The 17,462-nt window shown below is 41.4% G+C and overlaps 1 protein-coding gene across 10 annotated transcripts in view; it reads left to right on the plus strand.

Annotated features, from left to right (window-relative positions):
• The window catches only part of sulf1 (sulfatase 1), a 367,408-nt gene that overhangs the window by 245,471 nt on the left and 104,475 nt on the right, over window positions 1-17,462 (plus strand). For all 10 annotated transcript variants that reach the window (XM_059982554.1, XM_059982537.1, XM_059982579.1 and 7 more), the window contains one exon: window positions 8,652-8,803. In XM_059982554.1, the coding sequence (XP_059838537.1) occupies window positions 8,652-8,803 (152 nt within the window). The remainder of the gene's footprint in view (window positions 1-8,651; window positions 8,804-17,462) is intronic.

The following is a 17,462-nucleotide window of genomic DNA, read 5'->3' on the forward strand; positions in this document are numbered from 1 at the left end:
CACTGTTACTGCTTCTGCAGAGTCCTCCAGATCTGCAGGCAGAATATTCAGAGTAATATCAGCATCATTTCCCAGGCTAAGATCATCAGCACTTGAGCGAGTGAGGCCTCCGTCGGTCAGAGGACCATGGATATTGCATCCTAGCTGTTTAGATACGCAAACCTGGGCAGTGCAATATGGAGAGCAAGCTCCCTCTCTCCACGCATCTGATGAACCCAAAGGAATGGAAGAGACCAATACAGTTTGGCACCGGCAGCATCACAGGAGTTGTCAGTCAGCATTGAACTCAGTGTACGACTGACTTAGGGGCTCCAGTTCCAGATTTTTTCCTCAAGGTTCACTCTCAAAGCCTCCCCATGAGAGAGTATAGCTGCAAGGCAGCGGAGGTATGATATCAGAGTTTTCCTTCTCCTCGGTGAGCTGCCAGCCATGGCTGACAAGCTCCATCTGGTGTTAAGGCACCAGTAACCCACCTTTGCCCATTCTCCTGTCAGTAGAAATAGTTCTGCCAGGCTTAGTAACTAAGCCACATGTGAAGACCAAGAGCTGGACTTGGTTGGCAGAGGCTATTTTAGGTGTATGCCATTGGGAGCATTTAATAGGTAGTGTGAGTTTGTCCCCATTACCAACCCCAGCTATAACAACCTAAAGGAAGTATTTAGACCCTAATTATATTTGATCATCTCTGGTTGGTGGGCCACGTTGTTCTCAGTTCCAACATTAGACTCAGGGGAAACAGACAGTCCTTTATCAGAACAAGAGATTATCAGGTGTAAAGGAAAGGAGTTTAAGGATGTCCTCAAAGGCCCCTTGAAAAAATGGCAATCTCCACCATCCCTTAAAATGACCATACAGTATAGAGAAGGAGCATTTCAGGATGGCATTGAGGAGCAAGATGCCAACGACAGAAGGGGTGCACCTCCTTCCAAATCACCCAGCTCAGAACCCAGGGGTACTGGAGAGATAGAAACCCATTGTAATTCAAAGGGACTGCCTAAGAAAAAAAGAAGGAGCTGGATAGAATTTGGAGCTAGGTGTAAAAGTGGTTGGCATAAAGAATTAATATTGGTGGTATTAGCAGTAAAGTTAATAGAGCTTAGGGATTTATACAAAGGAACATTTACCAGGGAGCATTGTAATGAAGCAATTAGCATACGGCACACTGGTTAGAGCTCATTTAGTGTGCTCTAGCTCAGACGGCGCTCTGTGAAAGGCAGTCCAAATAAATTAACTTGACAAAATACAAAGAAGATGCATTGTCAAGGATTATTTGCCTGGCAGTCGTGTCAGTAAAATTCAGCGAAACCCGATGGGAACCAGCTGAAGGGAGGCAATACATAATAGCTGGATGTAATATTCCCAATATTCGCATCAACCAAAACTACTGGCAACATCACGAATGTTACGAAGGAGTTAATGTTTTTCTGTACAAACTTCTAATATTCAACAATGCTTTTTTATGACTTGCAATCATATTAAAACTTTGTGTATTCAGTTTGTGTGGCACTGGCAGCGTGTCCATACTCATTCCATGTGAAAATATGACTTCCAGCATTCCTAGGATTAGCTTTATTTGTCACATGTGCATTGAAACGTCAAATTATACAGTAAAATGCATTGTTCATGCCAATGACCAACACCATCCAAGAATATGCTGGAGGGCAGCCTGCAAGAGTCACCGTGCTTCTGGCACCAACATGGCATGCCCACAGCTTAGAAACCTGTACATTTTTGGAATGTGGGATGAAACTGCCTGAGGAAACTTGTGTGGTCACGGTGGAGAGCATACAAACACCGTACAGACGGCGATGGAAAATGGACCCGGGTGACTGGCGCTGTAAAGCGTTACTCTAACCACTGTGCTACTGTGACACCCCCCCCCCCTCACCCTACCATTACCATGCTTGTGAATATATCTAAAAAAGGATCAAGGGTCTGTAGCTAAAAAAGGTTGGCCACCCCTTGGTTTTGCAATTGTCATCATCATCATTATGTGCTGTGTTGTACGATGCGGGCGATGCTGGTTTTTTTACCGTGATTGCCCTTGGCAAATTTTTCTATAGGAACGGTTTGCCTTTGCCTCCTCCTGGCCAGTGTCTTACAGTAATGGGTTCTATTGGATATTTTATAAATCTGATTGATTGGCTTTCTGTGAATGTGAGTAAGCTCACTGGGCTGATGTAGGTACCTAATTTGTCCCTTCCAGTGCTGGGACCTTTCACCATACTGAGCTCTTGATCTTTTATTGGTTCCTCCAGTAGCCCCCCCCCCCCCGAAGACAATGAATCACACAGAGCCGTGAATTCAATGGCATCTCCCTGCTGCCGCACTGTAAGCCCAGTCATTCAGCAAAAGCTTTATTTGCAGACTGCTTTGCTAATAAGGATACGGTTTAATCATTTCCCAGCAGGGATCACAGGAGTTGGAATCAAGGCTGAAATTTCATCCTAATTTGCGGCCTTTCTCGTTAAACCAAAGAGCTACTGGCATAGTCCCAAATGAAAGTAAAAATATACGTAGAGAGGATATGATGGAGATGTACTAGATCATGACAGGTTTAAATAGTAGAGGAAAGCAATTCCCATCAGGTTTTAAGGGCACTGATCCAACGTGCCCCTAAAACCTGTTGAGAAGTTATTCTTCTTCCTGTCTGTCCAATTTCACATAGTAATTCCTGACTGCCTCTGTTTGCACCATGCCAGAGAATAAACTGCTTTTATGTAAAATGTTTTTCCTCATATCTTCCCAAAACTACCCCCATTAGGTTTTGGGGATATTGCTCCATGTTTTCCAATTAGGTTTTAGAGACACTTTGGATTGATGTTTTGGGAAGATATGTGGAAAATCCTTTTTATGTAAATTCTGTTTATGATCTAGTGCTGATTGCTAGTAAACACAGTGGAAACAGGATCTGCTAATTGGAATTTGACAGATGGAGAAAAGAACTTTCAGGGCCATTCTGAAGTGGCAGAGGAGTGGCACTGACTGGATTTATATGCAGAGCTATGGTTGGGATGGTCTTCCATATGATTCTCCATTTATTATTTGTATTAAATCATATGCAACTTGGTTTTGCAACAAAACATTTTGTAGCTTTCCCTGCAGTTTGTGACTTGTTAAGTGATAAAAATGATGATTGAAGAGGGGAGTTTTATCAGCAACCTAAAGGTGCATTGCGCATCAAGTGCCCGCTCAGGCCAGTGACTTTCCCAGGGTTGGGAAATCAAGAGAAAACAGGCATAGATTTAAAGTGAGAGGGGAGTCATTTAATAGGAACCTGGGGGGGGGGGCAATATTTTTAACCTAGAGGTGGTTAAGCAGCCAGAGAGAGGTGTTGTGGCAGGTGCACCCACAACATTTAAAATGTACTTTGACAGCTACATGGATACCAAAGATTTAGAGAGATACAGGTTAAATGTGGGCAAATAGCTTGGATGGCAATCTTGATTTGGCATGAACTATTGGGCCAAAGGGCCTGTTTCTATGCTGTTTAGCCCTACAACTCTATGATGCTATTTACCAATGTGTGCAATTTGACAGGGAAAGATTATTTATGGATGATTAGGATGTGAGAATTGGGTGTATAGATTGAGCTGCTAAGCCCATTTGTCACATATCGTTCATAACCCCTTTAACCCCAATTTGCATCTTGTAACAGATACAGTATATCTCTAAAGCTGGAAATGAACAGGGCATGTGGAATGACCTATATGTATTGCTGTTCCCACCACTGCTTAGTTGAGAGTTACTGACATCAATATATGGGTCCTGTTTATGCCTCCATCTCTGTTTAATTAGTGCTTTCAGCAGCACTAAGAATCTAAGAAACATACATCTGCCCTGGAAAAAAAGCTTCCTTTCATCTTCCTGCTTTCTATCATTTTGCTTTCTAATCACTGTTCACATCAGGAACTGTCCTCAGCCTCCACCCTACCTCTTCCTTTGATATCCCCCCACCAGACCATCATGTCTCTTATCAAGCTGATTTGCCAGGTATCACCCACAGCTATTTGCTCGAGTCCAAGGAACACAGATGTGTTAATTACTTGAAAACACAGCTATACCCAGATCTAACTTGATGCTATCTGCCTCAGCCACACTCAGCTCATTTCTGCCTGAGCAGCCTACTTCACTCGTATTAGGAGTGAAGCAATAGCTCTCAACAGTGTCCCAGCTCACAACCTTCACTAAACTGCAAAAGTGCTTCACTGACTATAAAGGATTTTGGGCTGTCTTGACAACAAAAAATATACCATGTAATTCTTTCTGTTGCTTGTCTGAATAGCTGATTTTGTCTCTCACTAATACAAAAACAGAAAATGGTAGCAACATCAGTAAGCCAGTAAGGCTTTGTCTATATCTGTTCATCTGTCTGTCTGGCTGGATGTCTCCATCTCACTTGTCTGACTGGCCAAGCTTCTGACTCTGATCAATTCGTTCAGTCCTACTACCAACCAACACAAGTACCATCACTGTGTCAACATTAGCATCCCACTGTTATATCATGTTAAACATCACACAAACATCAATTACTTTTGCTTGTGCATGCCTCCATTTGCTCTTGTCTGACCCGATTTACCTAGATTATGCTACTGTAAAGCTGGTCTCAGTGGACGACAAGGCTACATAACCTCTAGCAGGGTCAGGTCAGCAATCCCTAATTTCAGTGTTTATCTCATGAGCAACACTGGTCCACTGTGGCAGGCTCCTAAACAACATCGAGAGCAGTTAGTACTGGTGGGATTAAGAATAATGTTACTGTAGGAGAGAACAGTAGTATCCTGCTATCTCAACCCCCAGCATGTCACCTCAGCCATCCTTGTAATCAGCGTCCTAAATCCCCTTGTAGTTCAATGAAACTCATTTATAATGCTCTGCTGAAGATTTCAATTAATCACACATGATTCCCTGGAACCAATCTACTCTCATTTAAGCAGTTTGTGAAAACAAACTACTTATTTGCATGATTACTTTTAGCAATTGAATTGAATCCTCTCTGCTGCTTCTAGTATTTCAGCAGATGTCTAAGAACTCAGTCTGTAAAGGTACAACAAGCGAGTGTAAATAAGATATTGAAGAAGAGTAAAATAGTGTGAAAAGAAAATTAAATTCCATCAATGGTTTATTTAAATGTGGTGTGATCGAAAGATCATTTTGTCCTGAGATCATTATGTTCTAAGAATCAAACACGAGGAAATCTGCAGATGCTGGAAATTCAAACAACAACACACACAAAATGCTGGTAGAAAATGCTGGTAAATGCAGGTCAGGCAGCATCAATAGGGAGAAGCGCTGTCGACATTTCGGGCCAACAGGGTCCTGATGAAGTGTCTCGGCCGGAAACGTCGACAGTGCTTCTCCCGATCGATGCTGCCTGGCCTTCTGTGTTCTACCAGCATTTTGTGTGTGATGTTCTATGAATGTTATGTATGAGTTCATAGAACCATCAGTACCTCCAAGTTCCCCGCCCATGCCTTACATTAACCAGATTTCACAAAGTATGGTTATTTCCTCATTGCTGTCGTTGGATTAGGGTGTGTGTTGCTTGAATTTCCAGCATCTGCAGATTTTCTCGTGTAGGGTGTAGAATTGTTATTTTTCTTTTGTTGAACTTTTTTATCCTTACTTATAATTTCTATATACAGTAATCACCTATGTACATATAATTGTTCAGTAAATTTTCCAGTAATTATAGTATATTTGATTCTGCATTTTACTAGAAGCTTCTCAGTTTTTCTGCAGCAGGTGTCATGTCACTTGAATCTGGCTATTTAATTAGTTATCAATCAAATGTGCTTTTATTTCTACTCTTGAGTATGAGATTAGCACAACATTTTTTTCTTTGTCTTTTTTTAAAATTCATTCTTTGTTCTTGTAACACTTAATAAATTGCCGTAACCATCAAGTTTTATGCCTCACTCTTTGAGGAACCTCTGGATCAGTGTCACGAGATCCAAGATCGCTGAATCAAAATCCTAGAGCATTCTGCAGTATTTAATAGTACCATGAGAACGCTTCACCATAGGGGTTACAAATATTTATCAACTTCTCAATCAGAATTAAGAATAGATAATAGATGCTGGCCTTCTGTGTGTAAACAAAACAAACTCTTGTTAAGTGAACCAACAGTACTTTATGTCCCCAATTCAGAAAGGTGTATCAGCTAGCCAGTTCTTGGCATGTCCACAGCATTGATGCTATAGTTCTTCACAGTATTAAAGGTAATGGTTTGTTAAACTCAGGTCCTGATGAAGCATCACAGCCCAAAATGTCGACTGTTCATTTCACTCCATAGACACTGCGTGATTTACTGAGTCCCAGCATCTTGTATATGTTACTCAAGACTTCCAGCCTCTGCAGAATCTCTTGAGTTTAGTGAGTTGTTACTGTGTCTTGGGGAACAAAATTTGTTATCATTAGTTCTACAGCAAATAACATGACATTTGGTACTCTTGACACAATGAGCTCCTTAATAAGGATGCCGGTAGCTTTGGACCTGATCTCAATTGATATATGTCTTAACCAAAGCTGGTGGACACAATAACCTGATGATATTCTGTGACTTAGATACAGCATTGCAAGAATTAATTTTAGAGTAACACTTTGTATTTTAGTATATTGAATCATCATCTACAACTCTTTACCTACAGTCCAAAAGGTGCTGGAAAAAGGCCAGTAACATCATGAAGAATGCTGCCCACACTGCTGATGGACTGTTTTCCCTACTCTCATCTGGGAGGAGGCTACATAGCATTTACACCAGCTTCACCAGATTCAAAAACAGTTACTTTTCCCAAGCAGTAAGACTGATCAACATGTCCACCCATTAACCCCACCAATACTTTCATCATTTCCTGCCAATCACCTTATGCCTAGTGACGCTTTTAGGTTAGTTTGGTGGCATCCGTCGGTCTTGAGAGACCATGGATCTGTGCCTGGAGTTTCCAGGGCGCAGGCCTGGGCAGGGTTGTATGGGAGACCGGCAGTTGCCCAAGCTGCAGTCCTTTCCCTCTCCACGCCACCGATGTTGTCCAAGGGAAGGGCACTAGGACCCATGCAGCTTGGCACCGGTGTCATCGCAGAGCAATGTGTTGTTAAGTGCCTTGCTCAAGGACACAAACACGTTGCCTCAGCTGAGGCTCGAACCAGTGACCTTCAGGTTACTAGTCTGATGCCTTGCCCACTAGGCCACGCACCAACACTTTATGGACTTACAATCAATCTGTGTATATAAGCTATATAAGTATTTACTGCATGTTTATTGTGTGCTTTATCTCATTGTGTTTTTTTGTGCTGCATCAGATCTGGAGTAACAATTATTTTGTTCTTTACACTTGTGTTCTGAAAATGACATCAAACAATCTTGAATCTTGAGCAAGGATTCTTCCATTGAGAGAATATAGAACATAGAAATCCACATCACAGTACAGGTCCTTTGGCCCACAATGTTGTGCCGACCATGTAACCTACTCTAGAATTTCCCTAGTGCGTAGCCCTCTATTTTTGTAAGCTCCATGTACCTACCTAAGAGGCTCTTAAAAGACCCTATTGTATCCGCTTCCACCACCACTGCCAGCAGTGCATCCCATGCACTCACCGCTCTCTGTGTGAAAAACTTACACCTGACATCCCCTCGGTATCTATTTCCAACCACCTTAAAATTATACCCCTTCATGATAGCCATTTCATCCCTGGGAAAAAGCCTCTGGCTAGCCACACGATCAAAGTCCCTCAACATCTTATACACCTCTGTCAGGTCACGTCTCATCCTCCATCGCTCCAAAGAGAAAAGACCAAGTTCACTCAACCTATTCTTGTAAGGTATGCCCTTCAATCCAGGCAACATCCTTGTAAATCTCCTCTGCACTCTGTCTCTTGTATCCACTATAGAAAGAGGTTAATCTGAAGGACCTTGAGAGGAGATATGGGCTAATGCCATGTGACATTCACTATTTAATGGGCTTGTATAGTTATGTAAATAATTTATTTTCCTTCTTACCATGGAATCAAATGAGAAGGACTGGAAACTGGGTGGTCAGGAAAATAATGACATCCGTAACCCTCTAACTACATCTTGCTTCAGCCGGCTGATCTGACGGCAACTGTGGGAAACTCTACCTCTCAGTATCCCCAAAAGGTCCATGAAGCTGTGTACTGGGCCATGACATTAATTAGGTCAGTACTGGACAAGTAGAGAAACAAGACACACTCTGGTGCAGTACATTGGCAAGTCAGTTAGTGCTGTCACACACCTCCAGCAACCTGAATTCCATTCGGCCAGTATTGAAATTATATTTCCCCTCTGACTACGTTGGTTTCTTCCTACATCCCAAAGACATGCTGGTTATTGGGTTAATTTGCTTCTGCAGATTGTCCTCAGTTGATGGTGACAGGTAAGTTGATGAAGGTTGATGGGTATGTGAGGGAGAATAAATTACAGGGGTGTAAATGACAGGATTGCTCATTAATTCAGAGGGCCAAAAGGAATGTAAGAAAATCTGAATAGTGCCAACCTGCACCGACAGAAGCCAACTTTAAGGTGAATGGTGTCCAGGTCTCCCGGAATGCAAAAAGCCAACTACTATTTCAGATGGTGATTATTTCAATGTAAGTGCCATATTTTAACTGTTTTCCACTTCCTTCTCCTCCAGCTTTCTTTGGGAAATACCTCAATGAATACAATGGCAGCTACATCCCACCAGGATGGCGAGAGTGGGTTGGCCTTATAAAGAATTCTCGTTTCTATAATTACACCCTTAGTCGCAATGGCTTTAAGGAGAAACATGGATTTGATTATTCCAAGGTATTTAATTTGTTTGTTTGTAAGTGTGAGCTCTGCACTTCATTTGCTACTATTTTGAATGAGTGGGTCCTTGGATTCTCAGGGAAAATGTGCGTAACTTGAAATTTCTGGATAGAAAAATAGACTCAGTAAGAGCAGTTACACAATGCATAACAAACATATAATACAGTCTTTAATATATATTCAAAATTGTTTTCAACAGGATTAATTCTTTTAGAGAAGAATTGATTTAATTCAAAACACATGTATTAGTTTTTGCCTCAGGTTTTCCTTGTGTATTGGTTTGTACCAGGGTAAGATCTGAAACCAGTTTCATTTTTCATTTTTATAATTGCCCCTCTGTTGTTCAGTATAAAGTCCACTGCAACTACACTTTCACAGATTACTTAATGAGGTCATCATTTAATTGTAGGAAAATGACTCTTTACAATGAGTGTAATGTAAGTACACTGTGCATCTGGGGCAGTGACATTCTTGCTCAGTCACTTTCTGTGAAAAATATAGCTATCGGCCAAGGTGACCTGCGTACTTCAGTAAGATGAATTAGTGATTAAATGCATTGAGTACATTTCCATAGAAATCACCTTCAGAGGAGCATGAAGTTTGGTGTATGTTTCTCTTTATCCCTTTTATATAGTTGATTCTCCATTTTGCCTCAGATTTGATTCCATTTATATGAGCTCCGTTGGTGATTGCCAATAAGCTAGGTGATAAGCCACTTTCTTGAAACACTGAAGCCCTTCTGGTGCAGTTTGAAGGGATACCTTAAGGTAGTGATGTTTCCATGTGCTGGCTGTCTGGTGGGAAACGTGAGATGTTTGAGTGCTGTCAGATGGTCCACAGCAGCTACAAAGGATTGATTAGTTTGTGTACTAGGTGCCAGTTAACCAGGCTGTCTTGTCCCGAGGCTGTTGAGTTACTTAAATATTGAGGGAACTGCACTGATCCAGATAAATGAGGAATAGTCCATGGCCATTTCTGATCTGCCTTGTGGAAAGAGGAGAGAATTTGGGAGGATACCAGGTGGCAAGTTATTTATCGAAGAATATCCTGTTTGGAAGTCGTAGTATTTATCTGAGTAGTCCAGCTGAGTCACTGGTTAGAGATAACCCCCACCCCCACCCCCAGCATAATAACAGTGGGACTTTCAGAGACACCATAGTCATTGAATACCAAAGGTAGGTGTTTGCATTTTGTTGTTCCATGTCATTTTAACTCAGACCCGTGTGGCATGGATGTTACTTAGAATAGTTCATGAGATCATGGACCATTGAGGAATCTGACAGCGAAGGAGAAGAAGTTGTTCCTAAAATATTGAGTAAACATCTTCAGTCTTTTCTCCTCCTCCCGGATAATGATAATGAGGAGGACGTGTGCCGGATAGTGAGAGACCTTAATGATTGACGCTGCCTTCTTGAGGCACCACCTTTTGAAGATGCCCTTGAAGGTGAGAAGGGTAGTGCCTGTGATGGAGCTGGCAACCCTCTGCAGCGTTTTCCAATCTTGTTCATTGGAGGCTCCATACCTGGCAGTGATGAAACCAGTCAAAATTCTCTCTAGGGTATATCTGGAGAAATTTGCCAAACAGACTTACAAGTCTTCTCAAACTCCTAATGAAATATATTCTCTGGCGTGCTTTCTTTGTGATTGCATCAAAATATTAGGCTCAGGATAGATCCTCTGTGATGTTGACTTACAGGAGATTGAATCTGCTCACCCTTTCCATTGCTGACCTCCTCAGTGAAACTTGTGTGTGTTTTCCCCTCTTCCCCTTCCTGAAGTCCACAAACAATTCAGTAAAACCCTGGGAAGGAAACCAGCCAAGAAAACCAGCGCGGTTTCAATTCTTTGGTCTCTTTGATGCTGAGTACAAGGAGGCTATTGAGACACAACTCAACCAGTCAACCTTTCTCACTCCCATACACCTTTCCATCGACATCTGAGATTCTGCCAACAACAGTGGTGTCATCAGTGAATTTATAGGTGGCGTTTGAGTGGTGCCTAGCCACACAGTAATGAGCATAGAGAGAGTGGAACAGTGGTAAAAGCAAGGAGGTATTATTACCAATCCGTACTGACTGCAGTCTCCCAATAAGGAATTCGAGGATCCATTTGCAGAAGGAAGAACAGAGGTCTATGTTTTGAAGATTAGTACTGAGTGGTTGTTTAAATAGTGCATATTTGAATATTATCTAGGCTTTGGATCATGCAAGCATGGGTTGCTTTATTTCCTGATAAGTAAAGTACTGCTTATTGAAGATACAGTATATTGTGGGTATTGCCTTCTGAGTAAGTTCCTTCCAATTCTCTCTGTCTTCTCACAGGGGAAGGTATCCTAAGTCACCAAAAGCTGCTTAGAAGTCAGGAGTTCAGAATAATACCTTGAAAACAGATGAAAACCCTCTAGTTAATCAGTAGAAGAGAACACAGCAGCAACTCTACTCAATTGAGGGAATCTGCACTGTTACTAGTGGAGTTGGAAGACCCTCCATAGCCAGTAGCACCAAGTCCTGATGCAGGGTTTCAGCCTGAAACACAGCCAATTCCTTTGCCTGGCACTGATGCTGCTTAACCTGCTGAGTTCCTCCACCAAACTGTTTGGATTCCAGCACCACAGATTGGTCAGGAAGAAATAGGGAAAGGCCAATAGACTTCAATCTTCAACATGTTTCACATGTCAATCTGTGTGGATGTATGATATAAAATTAGAAGATGCTGGAAAAAGTCAGCAAGTCAGGCAGCACTGGTGGGAAGAGAATGTTAATGCTTTGGATCTGGGACTCTTCATTCTCTTCATTATAATGGAGAAAGAGAGAAATAAGTGAAGGAGGGTTCCAGGTGGAAGGAAGTTTCCCTGCTAGGAGGACATGTTTGATTCTTGTTATGGTTATGAACAGACCCAAGCCAATCTCAGTACAAACAAACATGCAGAGGAGATCAAGTGGAACTGTCTCTGGGAATCACTGAGATTACTTCATTTCAGATTAGATAAAAACAAGGAGACATTGCTTTGTGGATCAAGAACTGGCTTGTCCACAGAAGACAAAGAGTGGTTGTAGATGGTCATATTCCGTATGGAGGTCAGTCACCAGTGGAATGCCTCAGGGATCTGTTGTGGGACCCCTTCTCTTTGTGATTTTTATAAATGGCCTGGATGAGGAAGTGGAGGGATGGGTTTTAGTAAGTTTGCTGATGACACAAAGGTTGGAGATTTTGTGGATTGTGTGGAGGGCTGTCAGAGATGACAGAGGGACATTGATAGGATGCAAAACTGGGCTGAGAAGTGGCAGATGGAGTTCAACCCAGATAAGTGTGAAGTGGTTCATTTTGGTAGGTCAAATATGATGGCAGAATGGTAAGACTCTCGGCAGTGTGGAGGATCAAAAGGTCCGAGTCCATAGGATAGAAATAGGAATTTAGGAGCCAAGAGGTAATGTTGCAGGTATATAGGACCCTGGTCAGACCCCATTTGGAGTACTGTGCTCAGTTCTGGTCACCTCACTACAAGAAGGATGTGGAAGCTATAGAAGACGTGCAGAGGATATTTACAAGGACGTTGCCTGGATTGGGGAGCATGCCTTATGAGAATAGGTTGAGTGAACTCGGCCTTTTCTACTTGGAGTGACAGAAGATGAGAGTGGACCTGATAGAGGTGTACAAGATGATGAGAGGCATGGATCATGTGGACAGTCAGAGGCTTTTTCCCAGGGCTGAAATGGTTGCCACAAGAGGACACAGGTTTAAGGTGCTGGGGAGTAAGTATAGAGGAGAAGTCAGGGGTAAGTTTTTTACTCAGAGAGTGGTGAGTGTGTGGAATGGACTGTCAGCAATGGTGGTGGAGGCGGATACGATTGGGTCTTTTAAGAGACATTTTGGGTAGGTACATGGGGCTTAGTAAAATAGAGGGTTATAGGTAAGCCTAGTCATTTCTAAGGTAGGGACATGTTTGGCACAACTTTGTGGACCGTAGGGCCTGTATTGTGCTGTAGGTTTTCTATGTTTCTATGTAAAATAATAATGTGTAATTGTCAGCCCATCAGCCATGGCCAAGGTTAGTGAGGCAAGGCTACCGGATACAATACCTGCTGGGGCCCAAGCTCAATCTCTAGTACTTGAGGTTCAGTGGTGCCAAATGCCTTAAATGTAAGATGTATCATGGCCTGGTTCTGTTTGCATTGGCTATCTGCCCCCTCCCCCTATCACCTTTCTTTCCTTTTTCTCACCTACTCCATCTGGCCATCAGTCACACATTCCTACCACTGGGTCCCCTCTCCCCTTCCCAAAGATCCCATCTGCCCAACATCCTTTCCTTTGGTTACACACTTTCACCTTCACCTTAATTTCTTAACAGATGTCATCATTTGCAGCTCTTTGTTGCCTCCAGCCATCAGCTCCCAGTCTCTATCTCCATCCTTTGTTCCACCTGCAGTCAATCATCCACTTACTGCTTGCTAGTTCTTGCTTCCCTTCTCCCTTACTTTTTACATTGGCTATCTCCCCTCTGGTCTTTTATCTCAGATGATGTGTCTCAACCTGAAACGTGGACTGCTTATTTCCCTCCAAAGATGCTGGCTGACTTGCTGAGCTCCTCCAGCAACTCTCTTTTTGTCTCTGTATAATGGTATTAATGCCTGGTCCATATGCCTCACTGCTTCCTATCAATGGCTCATCACACAAACCTATTCCATCTCACACCTATTTGCAATGTATTCAGTTGTTCAGATACTCTTCTGTATTGACATCACCCATTATAATACCTGTATATTCAGATTAACCTTCAGAATTCCTCAAGCATCATTTGTTTTATCCCAATGTTTAACAAACATACAGTATACTTATATACACATGCAGGGTGAAAAACAAAATGTGTACAATGTCCTGATTAGTTTCCTCGGTCAGTTCAATATTAATTAAAGATTACAATACAGGTATTCAATAGGAGTAGTTTGAAAGTTGATTTTCTTATTATCGATATACCCTCTGACTACGTTTACCTACTCTCTATTTAATCCTTATTTAAACAGTCCTTCAACATATCCTCAGTGAGAGCCCTATGAAGAGCTTGATCTAATGCAGCATTGAATAAGCACACATATACCAAATCCAATGGATTTTTTTTGTCCCCAAAATCTCAACACATATCAACAAATTATTAGATTTTAGGGAGCAAGCTGTAACTTCTCAATTTCTTTGAGCCTTTTGAGTCATGGTAATTAATTAAATTACAGTGGGAATATTAGCCTTCATCAAGATCACATATGGCAATAAATTTACTTTGAACTTTGAATGTTGAACTTTGAACAGGCTCCAGTTCCACTACATCACCAGGACTGGTAAGAAAAGTAGCCAAAAATCAATTTATAAAGTAGAAATTGATGAACTAGTACAGCAACTGACAAAAGACAGTGATTCAAAACTATTATTTATGTCACCCAAGCATCCAGTGACTGACTTTGTAATATTAGCTTGATTTTCCAATTAGATTATCTTACAATCAATCACAGGTATGCAACATTCAATATTTAAAAGAACAAAAAAAATTAAAACCTGGAGCTCCGAATCATTAGGTTTCCATTAGTACTATATGAATCACTATATTTAGCCTGCAGACAAAGGCTATATTTTTTAAAGATATTACTTTTTAAACAAGAACGTCATCCAAGTTTCAAAACAGGTTGAGAGGAAGTGATTCCAGTTTAGGCTCATCATTAATATTACTATAAACAATAGTTCTAATTGCTTTCTCTGCAGAGCATAATTACAGTATTAATTTCTAGAATCCCAATGCCCGCTGAGATCCTGGGGAGAAAGGACACAGCTGGTTGTCTTGTCCTGCCATTGACATGTGACATGGAGTCCAGCCTCAGGCTGTGAATTTGCAGCTGTGAGGCACCCTGTATCAGGAACATGTGATTATTCATGCTTATAAGTGCTTTAAATTATAGCCATTTCTGCAGCAGTTTCTCTCTGATGCTTGTATCGGAATGAAAAGCCCAAAACGTGGCCTTCACTTCTGCTGAAGACAATGTTACACGGCTTTTTGCTATTTGATGGTGTAGTGAAAAAGTTCTTGCAATTTTTTACCACAGTCCCTGCTTTCGATACGGGGATTCATTCAGTGCTATTTTAGTGTTTTGCTTTTGAATTAAACATCCTTGTTACCTTCTGGAAAATTAAGTATTACTAAATGGTGTTGACAGCACTTCAGCAAGATGCAACTATATTGATATCAGCAAAATTTTTGAGTTTACGCTCATAGTGCTGACTTCCATCCAACAGGAGTGAGTATCAGAAAATCTCAAAATTTTATGTCTGTGAAAGATACTGGGAGGAAATAGCCCAGACCTTCATGGGTAAAATCCTCCCCACCATTGAGCACATCTACACGGAGCGTTTTCGCAGGAAAAGAGCATCCATCATCAAGGACCCTCACCACACAGGCCATGCTCTCTACTCGCTTTTCCCTTCAGGATGAAGGCACAGAAGCCTCAGGAACCACACCACCAGGTTCAGGAACAGTACTACCCTTCAACCTTGAATCAGATGAGACAATTCCACTCAACTTTTCATGCCTCGTCACTGAACTGTTCACACAACTTGTGGACACACTTCCAAAGATTCTTCATCTCATGTTTTCAATATTTATTGTATATTTACTAATTCTTATTACAACTTTTATATATTTTTTCTTTCCTTTTGTACTTGCACAGCCTGTATTTTTTTTTGCGCATTGGTTGTTTTCTTTCCTGTTGAGTGCGGGCTTTCATTGATTCTATTGTTTTTTTTGTACTTACTGTGTTGACAACTAGAAAATGAATCTCAGCGTTCTATATGGTGACGTACATGTACTTTGATTATAAATTTACTTTGAACTTTGAATTTCAGAGGGAAGCACATCCCACCAAACCCCTATGGTCTCTTAGTAAAACAAACCATCTGACCATTATAAAGACTTTGAACATATTCGTGTCATTTGGTTATCACTTTATTCTTTTTTTATATCTTTTGCTACAACTTAGTAACTTTATGCAGTTCTGTTACACCACATTAAAGGCTCCAACTGCAGAATCACTGAGGCTGCATTATGCTCTCTTGTGATAGATTTGTAATGAACTGATGTTCAAGAGGCCATGTAACCACGAGCTGCCTCTGCTTCTGTTTCTGTCTGGCCAACAGAAGACACAGAGAAGGGCCTCAGTAAAGAGGCTTTCCTTTCATTTACTGCATCCAGTGCCATCCTCACGCATTGGGGAAATAGTCTAGAGTGTTCCCCTTGTGATGTCCAACTTCAAGAAACATTTCCCTTTATTTTTTTCTTTGCCGTATAATATCTCTTGCTTTCCGGTGAAGACAGCCTCTTACTCTCTTTCTAGCTCCAGTTCCCTCGTTATTTACTGAGTAGTTTGAGAAGATTTTATTTTGGAGTAGAGAGAATGTAACCCTATGTTAGGCTTTGCCAGAATTGTTCAAATATATAATAGGTGAGCCAATTCTCAAACGTAAGTAATTGTAGCTTTCTCCTTGAGTTTTCCCAGTCGTTAAATAACAGGGTTACTCACCTTCCTCACTTTCTCTCAGTTATGAGAGAGGTTTGGCCGGAAATGTATAAATCTTGTTGATGATCTTGCACTTGACCACTTCAGCCTCACATAGGTAGAAGCTCAATACAGCTCTGGATTTGAAACCAGGACTGAAACTGTTACTGTTTTTAAGTTTATCAGCTGTCATCTAAACTGGAATATGTGTTAAATCAATCATTTACGTTGAATTGATATGCATATTCTTCTGACACATTTTTGTAACCGTAGTATCTCAAGTGGCATTAAGGAACAGCTGTAAACCCTCTTGAGGGATTTCAGCCAACATTAAGATTTTTTAAAAGGCCACAAATCCTGTTCAGCTGTAAATCCCTATCAGAGATAGGGAAGGGCATTATGATTGTTAGTCTGGGGTTACAAAAACTTTCATCACTGACCTTCAGATCCTGGGTCAGCCAAATTAAACTCTGCGGGCAGGCATACTTGATGTTTTATTCCCAGAGCACCCATCTTAGCTGGTCATTTTGTCCCAGTGCCTTGTCACAACATTAGCAGGCCTGCCTTTGTGTCTGCCAAAATCCCTCACATTGCCTGTTTAGTTATTTCTAACAATAAAATAAATCATCTTACAGTTATAGAGTCATAGAGACAGGGAAGCAGGCCCTTTGAGCCAACTGATCCATGCTGAATGAGATTCCCATCTAAACTAGTTACATTGGCCAACGTTTGGCCTAGATCTGTCTAAATTTTTCCTATCCAAGTACCTTTTGTATTCAATTACAAAATAATAACCATGCTTTAATTTTTTAAGTGCCTACAATGTTGGCAATTTGAGAATTTCAGGCTTCGTTTGATCCAAGCATCCAACATTACTCTGGGGATAAACTGAGGTTTCATTCACATTGTATTATATACCATTCATATTACCAGTCTGTTGACAGAAGTCCCATGTACCAAGTGGGATCAAGAAATGGTCACATCTTGTGGTGAACTACGTGTGCCTGTCTGGACACACCCCCTGCTGACTGCTCCTGTGGCTCCTCCCACAGGCCCCTGTATAAAGGCGATTCAGGTCTAATCCTCTGCCTCATTCTCCAGGATGTAATATGATGGTCACTCAC

This window comes from Hypanus sabinus, chromosome 1, assembly GCF_030144855.1.
Source record: "Hypanus sabinus isolate sHypSab1 chromosome 1, sHypSab1.hap1, whole genome shotgun sequence".
Classification (NCBI taxonomy): Eukaryota; Metazoa; Chordata; class Chondrichthyes; order Myliobatiformes; family Dasyatidae; genus Hypanus; species Hypanus sabinus.